General features: G+C 54.0%; 2 protein-coding genes across 2 annotated transcripts; both read left to right on the top strand.

The window, feature by feature from the left end:
* Positions 1-210: 210 nt before the first annotated feature.
* Positions 211-4847, top strand: LOC119114574 (delta(3,5)-Delta(2,4)-dienoyl-CoA isomerase, mitochondrial-like; the record flags this gene model as incomplete). Its single annotated transcript, XM_037238665.1, has 4 exons — positions 211-426; positions 820-946; positions 1783-1936; positions 3375-4847. Coding segments are annotated over 4 exons (726 nt in total), but the record flags the coding sequence as incomplete, so codon positions are not given.
* Positions 4848-7266: 2419 nt separating this feature from the next.
* LOC119114575 (delta(3,5)-Delta(2,4)-dienoyl-CoA isomerase, mitochondrial) lies at positions 7267-13098 on the top strand. Its single transcript, XM_037238666.1, has 6 exons — positions 7267-7376; positions 8374-8530; positions 8757-8973; positions 9368-9494; positions 10326-10479; positions 12081-13098. The coding sequence occupies exons 1-6, from the start codon at positions 7355-7357 to the stop codon at positions 12307-12309; spliced, it is 906 nt and encodes a 301-aa protein (XP_037094561.1). The 5' UTR covers positions 7267-7354; the 3' UTR covers positions 12310-13098.
* The last annotated feature ends 1593 nt before the right edge of the window (positions 13099-14691 follow it).

Raw genomic sequence — 14691 nt, 5'->3', positions numbered from 1 at the left:
AGTCTGCCTTGTATGCCTAATAGAGTGATATGGTTCTGGTAAACTACACAAAGTAAGAAACATGTAAACAAGTGCATAGTCCACATGTTTATATCTGGATTGTCACAGCCCATTGCACCAATTCAGCTCTGACCAGCATTGCTATGTCACAACATAATCTGCACCAGACCAGCACAAACTGCCATAACGGAAGCCTGCTCACCCTAGCAGGGACCTGGGGTGTGCTTCCAGCAGCTGCACGAGGACGCCGAGTGCCGGTCCGTGGTGTTGGGCGGCGCCGGCCGTCTCTTCAGCTCCGGGATCGACTTTAGCGACGTGATGGCCGTTGGCAGCGTGGCTACGGGCGACGGTGACGTGTCTAGGAAGGCTTTCAAGCTGCAACGCATCATCAAGAACTACCAGGACTGGTTCACTGATATTGAAAGGGTATGTGCCACGGCAGCCAGCCGGGCATACGTTTCGGAAATACAATGCTTCGCGGATGGCGCCATTGTGGATAACTCGGTGGCTTGCTCATTCCTAGAAAGTACCTAAGGTCTGATGTGTCATTCACTGGTGTCGGGGCTAATCTCCTAACGTGACATTTCGCTATTCTTTCAAAACCCGTGTTTCGTTCTGTGCCATCGTGAATTTCTCTGTCTGACTACTGCCCTTCTGTGTAGTGGGGTTCCCTGCCTCATCATGGCTTATCTCGCCTATCGGACAACTTTCGCGCCCCTCTTCTCCGTCGGGCTGTGCCAGGGAACCCTGTCGCCGTAACAACTCACTGTAACTGCGGCTGGTCCCCTCTGACCGTGAGTGTGTGCCCGTGACCGCCAGTGCCGTAAGCCGGTGATCGCCGCCGTGCACGGCGCGTGCGTGGGCGCCGGTGTCGACATGGTGACGGCGGCCGACATCCGCCTCTGCTCCCAGGATGCGTTCTTCCAGGTCAAGGAGGTGGACATCGGTAAGTGTCGGTGCCGGGGCGGGCGCGGCGGCACGGGGAGCGCCGCCTGGCGTGATGCGGCGCACGGACGTGTATTCTTTGTTGCTGTGAGACTGGCAACGTTGATAGCTATTGGCACTGGCACTTGAAAAAAACGTGAAAACATATGTGAAGCAGACTTGAAAACAGACTTGTAAACAGACGTGAAGGCACGTGACATCAGGGTGCATAGTTTTGATGGGGAGCGACGAGAGCATGTTATGGCTCATAATCATTGTAGAATCGATATTTTAGAACGAATATATGTGTTGTTATTAGGAGTTCAATTATGGAAATCCATTCTAAGCCGAAAGCAGTTCGAATTTGTGCCTACACTCCTACTATTACGCTAGGTCATGGAATGTAAGTTCACAAGGTACAGCTGCCTGGAGAAATAGCGTTGTCAAATTGGTCACCGGTTCATTAGACCTTAAAACGAACTGTTTCCTGGCAGAAAAATACGACTGCTTGCAGGCCGTATGCTAAGATAGTTGTGCAGCGTGACCTGCCGAACTGACCAAGGCCACCTGTTGCTGTCGCTTTGATAGTGCTGAAATGACATATCTTACGTGGGATCACCAGGTAACTACGTCAACTGGTTTTCACCAAAATCTTGGGACCAAGGCGAAAATTTTCGCGTGATCCATTGAATTGTGGTGTGATCCGCTCACCTCTTTAAAAGCTGTTCTTCAGGCATTAAAAACACTGCTGTCTGTCCACCGTTGACGTCAGAGGCTCGCAAGGAAGGGCGCTGTGCCGCGGACAGCTCACAGCTTCTCGCTGTTTGGGGCGGCTGCTGACATCGACGCGTGTCGCAGGGCTGGCGGCGGACGAGGGCACGCTGCAGCGGCTGCCGAAGGTGATTGGCAGCCGGAGTCTGGTGAACGAGCTGTGCCTGACGGCGCGCCGGCTCGGCTCGCAGGAGGCGCTCCAGTGCGGCCTCGTCAGCCGCGTGCTCAGCGACAGACACAGGTGCGCCGGGGCTGAGGGCTCGCTGGTGGGGACGGGTGGGTGTACCGGCGCAGGGACAGGGGACAGGTGGGTGTACCGGCACAGGGACAGGGGGCAGGAGGGGGGGGGGGGGGGGGGGTGCTGGGGTCAGTGACGTATGGTTATCCCATGTCACATCTCTAAACGCACATTGACGTTATGGATATGTTTCGTGGTTATGGTGTTACGACGTTCCCCCATTGACTATGGATATATATGGATATATCCCGTGTTCTAAAGGCAGTCCTCCGAGGTCACCCCACATCCCTAACCCAGAGGTCCGTTGTGGCGTCCCAGCTCGATCGCCTGTCCCGCGTGCAGAAGACGCAATAATTGGGCAATCCAGAATTGGTAACCAGTGACACGGCCGACTGTCCCCGGCCCAGTGTCGATTCTGTTGGCCTGAGCCCTACAGTGACAGGTACTGTAGGTGGCTGCCCTGTGCCCGGAGACCGAGTGCCATCAGTGCTGCCACCTTGTTTCAGAGACAGGTGGCGCCTTGCAGTGTTCACCGTATCTATACGAAAAAAACACTTATGTAAAGTGGCGATGACATTTCCATTATACTGTTAGATGATAATGAACAACAGGGATGACACAAAGAAAACTATATAGATAATTTACCTCTGAGGTCATGAACCAGTGACAAAGACTGCATAATGCTCGCAACAAGAAGAAATTTGATCGGCGCTACATGACTTCGTAGTCGAAGCGCCGGAAAGCTCCAGTTGCTATTACTAATGGTGGTTACAAAGTGCACTCATGCTCTGGAAATACTGCAATGCGTGACATTGAAAAAGGACCACATCTTGTAATCACTTTCGAAATTGATATCGGATGGAGCCATCGAGTGTGCGCAACGTGATGCTTTTTGGCGAGATGCATCTTAATTTATATCTAGTGGGGCTCGTAGTATTGAAGATGCGGAACCGCCAGGAGTGTACTGCTGTTCCGAATCGCATCCGTAAGAAGTGTGCTGCAGTGGTACATTCAGCACCCAGTGTCCAGTCTGGAACCCATTTGTCATTCACCACAAGCCGTAAAAAATAATCTGATCAAGAACACGGTCCGTTGCTGGCACGTCCTGCAACGCCGTAGCATTGTTGCTGCCGCCATCAGATTGCTTGTGCGTTTTCATCAATGCCTCTCAGTATTGTCCTTTGCAAATAGTTGGCTACTTTTCTCATTACATCTTCCCCTCCCCCTTCCCCATTTCTCCACTGAGCACCAACCCAACTTTGCCCTCCCCAGTGTCCCCAATTAGTTTCCTGTTACATCGTGTCCTTCGTCTCGCGCTGGCCACAGCTGTGCATCGCGTCTTCGCTGCGTTGCTCCACTCCAGTCCCTTCCCCGCTTGTGACAGCCACACAGCCCTGTTGTCATGGTAACCGGCATCGCCTGCTCCTCCGCCTGTCCGCAGTCTACTGGCGGCGGCGATCAGCCTGGCAGCCACCATCGCGCAGAAGTCGCCGGTGGCGGTGCAGTCGACCAAGCAGAACCTGATCTTCTCGCGCGACCACACGGTGCAGGACGGCCTCGACCACATGGTGGCCTGGAACGCGGCCATGCTGCAGTCGGAGGACATCATGAAGGCGGCCACCGCCTCCATGGACCGCAAGGCGCCCCCGGCCGATTTCGCTAAGCTGTAGCGACGCGGCGTCATCGCGTTGGTGGCGTGGAATGTTGGCCTAACGGCATGGCGTACAACTCAAATCCCCTCACACGTAATTTTGCTGCGCTTAGCGTAGTTGTTTTCCATGAGGCCGGCCTGTCCCACGTGGCTTCGTGTGAGATAGCAGGGTGTGAGTGCGGTCGGCTGAATGGACGCGACCGTCCCGCTCGGGTCTCTGCTGAGGCGAGAGCCGCCGTCGGTCGCCGGGGGGTGACTGACGCGGCCTCGGCGGCTCGCTCGCTCGCGCATCCCCGCGCGCCGGTCGTGGTCGAGCTCCGAGGAGGCGGACCGAACCTCGGCGTGGGTTGGGGCCGGACCGCAGCGTTTGGGGACGCTTGGGAGTGTGGTTGGAAAACGAAAGGTAGCACCAAGTGCTGAGTGGTTATCTATCTGTGTTACCGGAATGTGATGCTCGTTGCCACTGTGATGTGTGCGGGGGACGGGTGGAGATGATAACCATATCTAATGCATGCTTTACTGTTACCGTAACACAATGTTTTCACGGGAATCTTCCTGATCTATGTATTCAGGTCTGTTGGCCTGTGCCGCACCCAATGACGGGTGCTGCAGGTGGCTGTCCCGTACCCGGAGACCGAGTCCCGGCAGTGCTGCCACCTTGTTGCAGAGACAGGTGGCGCCCCGTAGCATGTTTATTTGACGAGGCGTGGTATACTGTCGGTTATCATATGGCACACGGCCTGCCAGCTGGGCCCGTTCCAATGGTAACCAGCGCGAAGGCTGCCGGCCGCGGTCGTCCTTGGCAGCCCGTGGCCATGAGGGTGTCAACGATCCGTTTTGCATGCCGGATGGTGCACCGGAGTGGGCGACCTGGGTCTCATGCGAGCAAGCTGATGGCGTCCGTAGGGTTTCATGAGATTTAGTGATTTAGTCTGTCCGTAACATCTGGAGGCGAGAGCTATACTGCATAGACAAAACACAAGGTGACAATCTCAGCTATTCGTGGGCGTTTGTGGTGCCAGAAACTCAGAGCAGGTGTTAAGTGTAAAGCTTTTTTTAATGCCTGACCGCAGCGAAATAAAGGAAGTATGCAGCCACGATTAAGAGGGTGCCAAAGCCATGCACATTGGCTGGTGAGGACCGCGTAATTTCGTGGATTGGGAATAAGGAATACACGCTTACCGGAGCAACCCGAGTTTCTGCGGCATCTATTTGTCATTGGAGGTGTTTCTTGGGCTAGGAGAGTTGCTACATGTGAGTGTCTTAAATAGCATTACAAATACCAAATCAATAAGACCGTGAATTCGTTCTGAATTTCATCCATAAGTGTTGTGTCGGAATGGCGCATTGAGCGCCAGGCGTCAAGACAGGAGGCAATACATTCCACTACATACAGCAATAGAATATACTATAATCAACGACATGGTCCGTTGCTATCATAATCTGTAGCGCCGTATCACCGTTACCACTATAATCTGATTGTTCGTGCGTTTTCATCCATGATCCGCATTTATTGCAGCCCCCAACTACTTGGTTGATTTACTCATTGCCGCAATATTCTCCCGCTAACAATAATGATGACTCTAACTCCCCGAGGCTTTCAGTTGGTTTCCTGTTGCCTTGCGTCCTTCGCCACCCGTCGACCACAGTTATGCATCGCTTCTTCGCCGTGCTGCCCCAGCCCAGTTCCTTCACCACCTGTGACGGCCACGCAGTCCTGCACTTACGGATTCCATTGTCGCAGCACTTACCGATTCCACGCAGTCCTGCACTTGCGGATTCCATTGTCGCAGCACTTACCGATTCCACGCAGTCCTGCACTTACGGATTCCATTGTCGCAGCACTTACCGATTCCACGCAGTCCTGCACTTGCGGATTCCATTGTCGCAGCACTTACCGATTCCACGCAGTCCTGCACTTACGGATTCCACTGTCGCAGCACTTACCGATTTCATTACCGCAGCATTTCCGGTTCCATTGCGAAAAAGGGTGTGTTTTTGCTGCAGCTACATGAGTGGCTAACGATAGCTAATAAGTTACGCATCAGTTACTAACGTGCGGCGTCGTGAGATAGCTAATAATATGTGTATGACTCGTTACCTCGGAGAAATACAAGTCAGAGATGTTATTTACATTGTGAAACCACCCGTTTCGTGGTGGGTAGCGTTCCAATGCTTTCTTCAGCGCTGCAGCCCCGTCTCTTTCAGGTCTACAGCTACCTTACTGTTTGAATGTTTGTAGGCAACGGACACCATCTTGCCACTGCGATCAGATGCCTGTTCATTTTTAGAGCGCACCTTCAGTCAAAGCTTTTTGTTGTGCTTTGCACGCATTATTTAATAATTACTAAAGCGTAGGGCTCGAAGGTATTCTGTAAAGAGACGGCACAGCTGGATAAGGACCGTTTTACCCGTCCGTTCGCTGCTGGTGAGGCCGCGGCCGCTTTAAGGGGCGCGCGTGGGCTGGGTGCGGCGTGGCAGCGGAGCTTCCGGCCGGGCTGGGACGGTGTGACGTGTCAGCGCGGTGCGGTGAGGCGCGTGTGGGCGGCCGGGTTATGGCTCCGCGCTGTGGAGGCGTGTGTGTGATGTTGCACCGGGCTTGGTCAGCTGGGTGGCGGCGGCCGTTTGCCGGAGCGCGCGCTCGATGGGTCACAACATGGCAGGCAGCCTGGCCCGCCCCCCGCCCCGGCTACCCGCGCTAGGTAGTTCGGGGAGTGGCCGCCGAGCGGCGCTGCGCTGTGGTGGATCTCGGTTGTGAGGTGGCGCCCAGGCTGCGTCGCACGTGTTCAATTGCCGATTGCGGTCTGTTAGAAGCGCTCTGGTAGGCGCGCGACATGCATTGTCATCGCGTGTGTGTTAGTCGCACCCGAATTTCGCTTCCGCGCCGGAGGTTCCGTTCCTGCCTCGGCTCTCCCAGTCAGGGGTCCATCGGCGTCGGCAGTTAGTTGTGTGTCCTTGCAGCATTAGTTGCACAAAGCTGTCGGTGGCTACCGTCGTTCGAGCTCTCGATTCCCGCCGGTTAACGCTGTGACTTGGGGCCCCTGCTGCGCTGAAGGTGGCCGCCGGTGGCCCCAACTCTCGCTCCCGCGAGCGGGAGGGGGGAGGGGCTCTCGGGACCGTTTTGTTCTGTTCAGTCTTTTCCACGGCTGTCTGAGCCACATGTGTTTACACGCTATGTATAAAAGTAAAATGTATTAGAGAAGCACCATGAGTTTCAGTTGAGTTAGCAAATTCAGTAGAGTTCACACAGCGTGGCGGCGCCTGGATTCTTTGGACTCCTTCGTATCCATCGCTAAGGTTATGTTGATACGTGCCCTTAATCGCTGTGAAGAGGTCTGTACAGGAAATCTGGAACATCGATGATTGACGGTTCCTTGCCTTGCGCGTGAGATGATCAGGAAAGATGGAGGACGTCTACACGGAGCATGATTGAGAGAAAAACCAGGTGCGACACTTTCGGCTTGAAAATTTGTCACGCCACTTAGAGCATTGGGTACCATCAAAAGCTGCTTACACAGCATCGACCACACACCACTGCTCTGACAGCGCCATTTCCATCTTATTTGGGATTAACATGCATTAAAACTGTGATGATTAAAAACTGCTAATTCGGATTTTAGTGCGTTCAGCCCCCGCATTCGTCACGTATGCGCTATAAGCGTAATATGTTATGTACCGAGCTGGTGCAAATTCGCGTCTCGTCTCCATCGCCCATTCTGCTATTTTGTTTCCTTTTTTGCTGCGGACATTAAAGCTCATTCTTTGCGGCTATGTTGAAGATTCAGAGAATTGGTATGTTTCGTGGATACCATGTGCTACTGGGATGATGTATGGATAGATTGGAAAAGTCCCAACTCTACCGCGTCAATTCGAAATTCGTATAACTTTAGCTTAATACTAAACCATCTGTGGTATGATCGTCTATCGCTTTTCGTTGTTTACCTGTTTGATCGGCTGAAACGATGCTGGCTTATCTGGTATTTCAAGTCATATCTGGTATGTTTCACATCATGATGATGAATGATGATGTTACAGAGGATGAGGGTAGAAGCCCTGGCTACAGTGATGATTTTCAGCAAATGTGGTTTTATGTTATTTCTCTTCATGTTCACCCATGTTTAGCATTGCTCAGGGCCGGTCTGTAAAATTCAAGCCACTGCACTAAGATGCCTTTTGTGACAGTGGTGCACTACAGTCTACACTGAAACCTTCAAATTGTTTTTGTGTGAAAGAGTTTTGGAGGTAATCTTGCCTGAAATTGTCTTCTCACTGCCATACTTAATTGAGGCCTGGGTTGGGTTCATTATGCCCTGTTATTGGTGATGACTGTGTACAAAACTGAGAGATCTGATGTGCAGCATACATGGTCTGAAATGTCACCAGAATGTCACTGTTATGCTATTTATGTTCAGAGTAACATGCATACTTTGCATTTTGGCATTAGGGCATCTTATCTCCTTTCCCTTATCCACCCTTGGTTTTATCTGTCACCCCTGAGCACATGGAAAGAAACACAGAAACCTTGGATGTCACTCATGCAAAATGTACCTGTTTTATAGCCGATGGGCTGATTTTGCCATGCTCATGTTGGTTGCATTTTTTAACTGCATCCAACAGCTGGCATCAGCTCTGCATGTATTTAACCTTAGCAGCCTGGGAGAGATATACCTGCACAAAGAGTTGGGGGGGGGGGGGGGGGGTAATTATGCCATTGACTAGCCTACAGGACACTGGCTATGTCCTGATTCCTGATTTAGTAGTCTTTCTTACATCATCCTGTCATTTACAGCAGCTCGGCAAAGCCTCCAGACAGTCAGGATGGCCAGCAGCCTGGCTGACTATGCCCAGTACAAGACACTGAATGTCACACAACCTGTGGAGTATGTGGTTCATGTGGAGATGAACCGGCCTGACAAGCTGAATGCTCTCAACACTGAAATGTGGAAGTAAGCAAGCTCAGGGGGTCTGCCTTGTATGCCTAATAGAGTGATATGGTGCTGCTAAACCCCACAAAATAAGAAACATGTAAATAAGTGTGCAGTCCACATGTTTTTATCTGGATCATCACAGCCCATTGCACCAATTCAGTCCTGACCAGCACTGCTATGTCATGACATAATCCTCACCAAACCAGCATGAACTGCCATAATGGAAGCCTGCTCACCCTGGCAGGGACCTGGGCGTGTGCTTCCAGCAGCTGCACGAGGACGCCGAGTGCCGGTCCGTGGTGCTGAGCGGCGCCGGCCGCCTCTTCAGCTCCGGGATTGACCTCAGCGACCTGATGGCCGTTGGCAGCGTGGCTATGGGCGACGGTGACGTGTCTAGGAAGGCTTTCAAGCTGCACCGCACCATCAAAAACTACCAGGACTGGTTCACTGATATTGAAAAGGTATGTGCCACGGCAGTCAGCCGGGCATACGTTTCGGAAATACAATGCTTCGCAGACGGCGCCATTGTGGATAACTCGGTGGCTTGCTCACTTCCTAGAATGTACCTAAGATCTGATGTGTCATTCGATGGTGTCGGGGCTAATCTCCTAATGTGACATTTCCCTATTCTTTCAAAACCTGTGTTTCGTTCTGTGCCATCGTGAATTTCTCTGTCTGACTACTGCCCTTCTGTGTAGTGGGGTTCCCTGCCTGATCATGGCTTATCTCGCCTATCGGACAACTTTCGCGCCCCTCTTCTCCGTCGGACTGTGCGAGGGAACCCTGTCGCTGTAACAACTCACTCTAACTGCGGCTGATCCCCTCTGACCGTGAGTGTGTGCCCGTGACCGCCAGTGCCGTAAGCCGGTGATCGCCGCCGTGCACGGCGCGTGCGTGGGCGGCGGCGTCGACATGGTGACGGCGGCCGACGTCCGCCTCTGCTCCCAGGATGCGTTCTTCCAGGTCAAGGAGGTGGACATCGGTAAGTGTCGGTGCCGGAGCGGGCGCGGCGGCACGGGGAGCGCCGCCTGGCGTGATGCGGCGCACGGACGTGTATGCTGTGTTGAAGACTGGCAACGTTGATAGCTATTGGTACTGGCACGTGAAGAAAACGTGAAATCATATGTGAAGCAGACTTGAAAACAGACTTGTAAACAGACGTGAAGGCACGTGACATCAGGGTGCCTAGTTTTGATGGGGAGCGACGAGAGCATGTTATGGCTCATAATCATCGTAGAATCGATATTTTAGAACGAATATGTGTTTTGTTATTAGGAGTTCAATTATGGGAATCCATTCTAAGCCGAAAGCAGTTCGTATTTGTGCCTACACTCCTGCTATTATGCTAGATCATGGAATGTAAGTTCACAAGGCACAGCTACCTGGAGAAATAGTGTTGTCAAATTGGTCACCGGTTCATTAGACCTTAAAACGAACTGTTTCCTGGCAGAAAATACGACTGCTTGCAGGCCGTATGCTAAGATAGTTGTGCAGCGTGACCTGCCGAACTGACCAAGGCCACCTGTTGCTGTCGCTTTGATAGTGCTGAAATGACATATCTTACGTGGGATCACCAGGTAACTACGTCAACTGGTTTTCACCAAAATCTTGGACCAAGGCGAAAATTTTTCGCGTGATCCATTGAATTGTGGTGTGATCCGCTCACCTCTTTAAAAGCTGTTCTTCAGGCATTAAAAACACCGCTGTCTGTCCACTGTTGACGTCAGAGGCTCGCAAGGAAGGGCGCTGTGCCGCGGACAGCTCACAGCTTCTCGCTGTTTGGGGCGGCTGCTGACATCGACGCGTGTCGCAGGGCTGGCGGCGGACGAGGGCACGCTGCAGCGGCTGCCGAAGGTGATTGGCAGCCGGAGTCTGGTGAACGAGCTGTGCCTGACGGCGCGCCGGCTCGGCTCGCAGAAGGCGCTCCAGTGCGGCCTCGTCAGCCGCGTGCTTAGCGACAGACAGGTGCGCCGGGGCTAGTGGCCCGCTGATGGGGACGGGTGGGTGTACCGGGATCAGAGACACGGGACGGGTGAGTGCACCGGGACCAGAGACAGGGAACGGGTGGGTATACTATTATCAGTGATGTGGACGGATTGGTATACTATACTCAGTGATGGCGACCGGTGGGTATACTATACTCAGTGATGGGGACGGGTGGATATACCATACTCAGCATTGGGGACGGGCGGGTATACTGTACTCGGTGATGGGGACCGGGGTGTATACTATACTCAGTGGCAGGGACGGATGGGTGGGTGATGTAGTGATGATGCGGATGGGAACCTCAGTGATTGGGATGGTTTGGTACTGCGGACGTAGCGACGGACGGATGGGTGATCCAGGCCCCGCTACTGAGCACATGCCCGCATGAGTCCCACCGCTGTGCCCTGTGCTCTGGCGACAACCCACATCTCTAATCCGGAGATCCGTTCTGACGCCATCGCCCGATCGTCTGTCCCGCGTGCAGAAGCCACAACAATTGGATGGTGCGGGGTTAGTAACCAGTGACACGGCCCGGCGTCCCCGGTCCAGTGACGATTCTGTTGGCCTGACCCGTACCCAGTGACAGGTGCTGTAAGCGGCTGTTCCGTACCCGGAGAGCGAGTCCCGTCGGTGCTGCTACCTGGATACAGGGATAGGTGGCGCCTTGCATTGCTCATCTTATCAAAATGAATAAAAACACTTTTATATAAAGTGGCGATGACATTTCCATTATACTGTTAGATGATAATGAACAACAGGGATGACAAAAAGAAAACTAAATAGATAATTTACCTCTGAGGTCATGAACCAGTGACAAAGGCTGCATAATGCTCGCAACACAAAATAAGTGATTTGATGGGCATTATATCACTTCGTAGTCAAAGCGCCGGAAAGTCCCAATTGCTATTACTACTTGTTAAAAAGTGCCTCATTCTCCGCAGACACCGCGATGTATGATACCGAAAAAGAATCACATCTTGCAATCACTTGAAAATGATGTCGGATACAGCCATCGAGTGTGCGCGATGGAATTATTTTTTAGTGAAATTTGTAGAAATGTATCGCAGTGTGGTTCGTAGTATGTAAAATACGGAACCGCCGGGAACGTACCGCTTTTCCCAATCGCATCCATCAGAATTGTGCTGCATTGGCGCATTTAGTACCCTGTGTCCAGGCTGGAACTCACGTATCATTCACTACAAGCCGTAAAAATGAATCCAATAAACAACACGGTCTGTTGTTTGCGTGTCCGTTGTAGCATTGTAGCCGCCGCCATCCGATTGCTGGTGTGTTCATGATCATTTCGCAATATTGTCCTTTCCAATTTTTTGGCTAATTTCCTCGTTGAGTCCTCCTCTCCCCCTCCCCCTCCCCCGCCGCTCTACTGTACATCAACGCGACTGCTCTCCCCAGGGTTCCTAATTAGATTCCTGTTACGTCCTGTCCTTCGTCTCGCGCTGGCCACAGCTGTGCATCGCGTCTTCGCTGCGTTGCTCCACTCCAGTCCCTTCCCCGCTTGTGACAGCCACACAGCCCTGTTGTCATGGTAACCGGCATCGCCTGCTCCTCCGCCTGTCCGCAGTCTACTGGCGGCGGCGATCAGCCTGGCAGCCACCATCGCGCAGAAGTCGCCGGTGGCGGTGCAGTCGACCAAGCAGAACCTGATCTTCTCGCGCGACCACACGGTGCAGGACGGCCTCGACCACATGGTGGCCTGGAACGCGGCCATGCTGCAGTCGGAGGACATCATGAAGGCGGCCACCGCCTCCATGGACCGCAAGGCGCCCCCGGCCGATTTCGCTAAGCTGTAGCGACGCGGCGTCATCGCGTTGGTGGCGTGGAATGTTGGCCTAACGGCATGGCGTACAACTCAAATCCCCTCACACGTAATTTTGCTGCGCTTAGCGTAGTTGTTTTCCATGAGGCCGGCCTGTCCCACGTGGCTCCGTGTGAGATAGCAGGGTGTGAGTGCGGTCGGCTGAATGGACGCGACCGTCCCGCTCGGGTCTCTGCTGAGGCGAGAGCCGCCGTCGGTCGCCGGGGGGTGACTGACGCGGCCTCGGCGGCTCGCTCGCTCGCGCATGCCCGCGCGCCGGTCGTGGTCGAGCTCCGAGGAGGCGGACCGAACCTCGGCGTGGGTTGGGGCCGGACCGCAGCGTTTGGGGACGCTTGGGGACGCTTGGGAGTGTGGTTGGAAAACGATAGGTAACGCCAGGTACTGAGTGGTTATCTATCTGTGTTACCGGAATGTGATGCTCGTTGCCGCTGTTGTGTGTGCGGGTGACGGAGGGAGATGATAGCCATATCTGATGCCGTGCACTACCGTTGCCGTAACACAATGTTTTCACGGGAATCTTCCTGATACGGGAATTCAGGTCTGTGATTGTGGTCCGATTCCGCCACTATTGGGATTCAGATTAGCACTCAGTCGTGCAACCACCGATTCCATTGCGGAAAACGCATATGTATTGGGCCGTTGCCACATGTTTGCGTGATCATAACAAACTTGGCGTCCGCTGCGGACGTACAGCGTCTAAGATAGCCAGCAGTAATGCTTGTATGGTTCGCTGACTCGGGAAATACAGATCAGAGACTCAGGAAATACAGTCCTTACTTGTGTTGCGGGCTTCACGGCTCCGTCCTGGGTTACCATTTAATGCTCTCGGCATGTCGGCAGCTTCGTCTTTTTCAGACATACAGCTAGCTCTCTGTTCAGATGTTTGTGGATGATAGTTATCACCACTGCCATCATCAGAGGCCTGTGGATTTTTGGAATGCGTTGTCAGTCCAAAGGCCTACGTTGTGCTTGGTACGTGTTTTAAAGCGTGATGCCGTTCTTTAACGTCACGTGGACAGGCTGTCGGACGATGCAGCTGGATAGTGACCCGTCAGTTTGCTGTCGCTCCTCCTATATTGCCGTGGGCTGAATTGCCTGACAAACTCTAGCTGAGATACCTGTGAAAGTGCACGCTGCTATCTGGATTAGTATGTTGCGGCGCAGCATACCAGGCGGGGGGGGGGGGGGGGGCAGCGTGCTGTCGCCGACGGCTTTTTGGGAGGCGGCGCCTCGCCGTCACGTAACGCGCTGGCGGTGGCCGGACCAGGCCTTTCCTAGGGGTGGCCGGAGTCGGTAGCCGTCGCGCCGCCGGCGTGGCCGAGGTGGCCGCCACCGCCTCGGGCCACGCGCCGACGGTATTGCCGCGACGGCTGGAGCTGGTGATCAGACCGGACCGGACCGTCTCATGCCGCTTTAGAATGATGCTGGTCCCAGCGAGTGCATGCGCCTTCAACTGGTCGAAGGGCTTTGCAAAGGTCAGGCTCTGCGCTGTGCGCGATGCCGGCGGCGCCGAGCGGGTCGCCGAAGTGCCGGCCTATCGGGACGACTGGTCGGCGTCTTGGCCCAGTAGGGGTGCGAGCCGACGCTGGGGCACGGCACGCTCGGGATGCGCCGCGAGTCCTCGCGCTCACCTGCCGGACGGAGGTGGCGGGCGCCGGGTCACGGCTTGCGGCGGGTTGAGGCTGGGCCGACGGCGGTCACCGCGTCCGGGGGACAAAGGCACGGACGGCATATAACGGAGCTATCATTGCACACCAGCAGGGCGTAGGTGTATGTCGTCCATACGGTAAGAAATGCGGATGCACATGGATATGCGCCACTTTGGCAATTTGTGACAGGAAACGTGCTGTTCCTAGTGATCCGTTCGCTTCAGTCACTGATTCGAGCAGTGGTATGCGGATTACGAGATTACGGCGGCGTTAGTTGATAAATCGCACCAGCGCTGTTATGCACGTCTTATTTAATGTCTTAGCTGAACGAAAGCGCCATAACATGCAAGACTAAGACCAAGGTGATTGGCAGCCGGAGTCTGGTGAACGAGCTGTGCCTGACGGCGCGCCGGCTCGGCTCGCAGAAGGCGCTCCAGTGCGGCCTCGTCAGCCGCGTGCTTAGCGACAGACAGGTGCGCCGGGGCTAGTGGCCCGCTGATGGGGACGGGTGGGTGTACCGGGATCAGAGACACGGGACGGGTGAGTGCACCGGGACCAGAGACAGGGAACGGGTGGGTATACTATTATCAGTGATGTGGACGGATTGGTATACTATACTCAGTGATGGCGACCGGTGGGTATACTATACTCAGTGATGGGGACGGGTGGATATACCATACTCAGCATTGGGGACGGGCGGGTATACT

This window comes from Pollicipes pollicipes, unplaced genomic scaffold, assembly GCF_011947565.3.
Source record: "Pollicipes pollicipes isolate AB1234 unplaced genomic scaffold, Ppol_2.1 Scaffold_2663;HRSCAF=3118_pilon_pilon_pilon, whole genome shotgun sequence".
In the NCBI taxonomy this organism is placed as follows: Eukaryota; Metazoa; Arthropoda; class Thecostraca; order Pollicipedomorpha; family Pollicipedidae; genus Pollicipes; species Pollicipes pollicipes.
This window is presented reverse-complemented; position numbering and strand designations above follow the sequence as displayed.

What these genes read in the sequence shown, in the direction of transcription:
- LOC119114575 (XM_037238666.1), top strand. Translation starts at nt 7,355, where the DNA reads ATGTTGAAGATTCAGAGAATTG. An exon ending in CTCAACACTGAAATGTGGAA is followed by an intron (nt 8,531 to 8,756) that starts GTAAGCAAGCTC and finishes TCACCCTGGCAG; the next exon opens with GGACCTGGGCGTGTGCTTCC. An exon ending in GGTCAAGGAGGTGGACATCG is followed by an intron (nt 9,495 to 10,325) that starts GTAAGTGTCGGT and finishes CGCGTGTCGCAG; the next exon opens with GGCTGGCGGCGGACGAGGGC.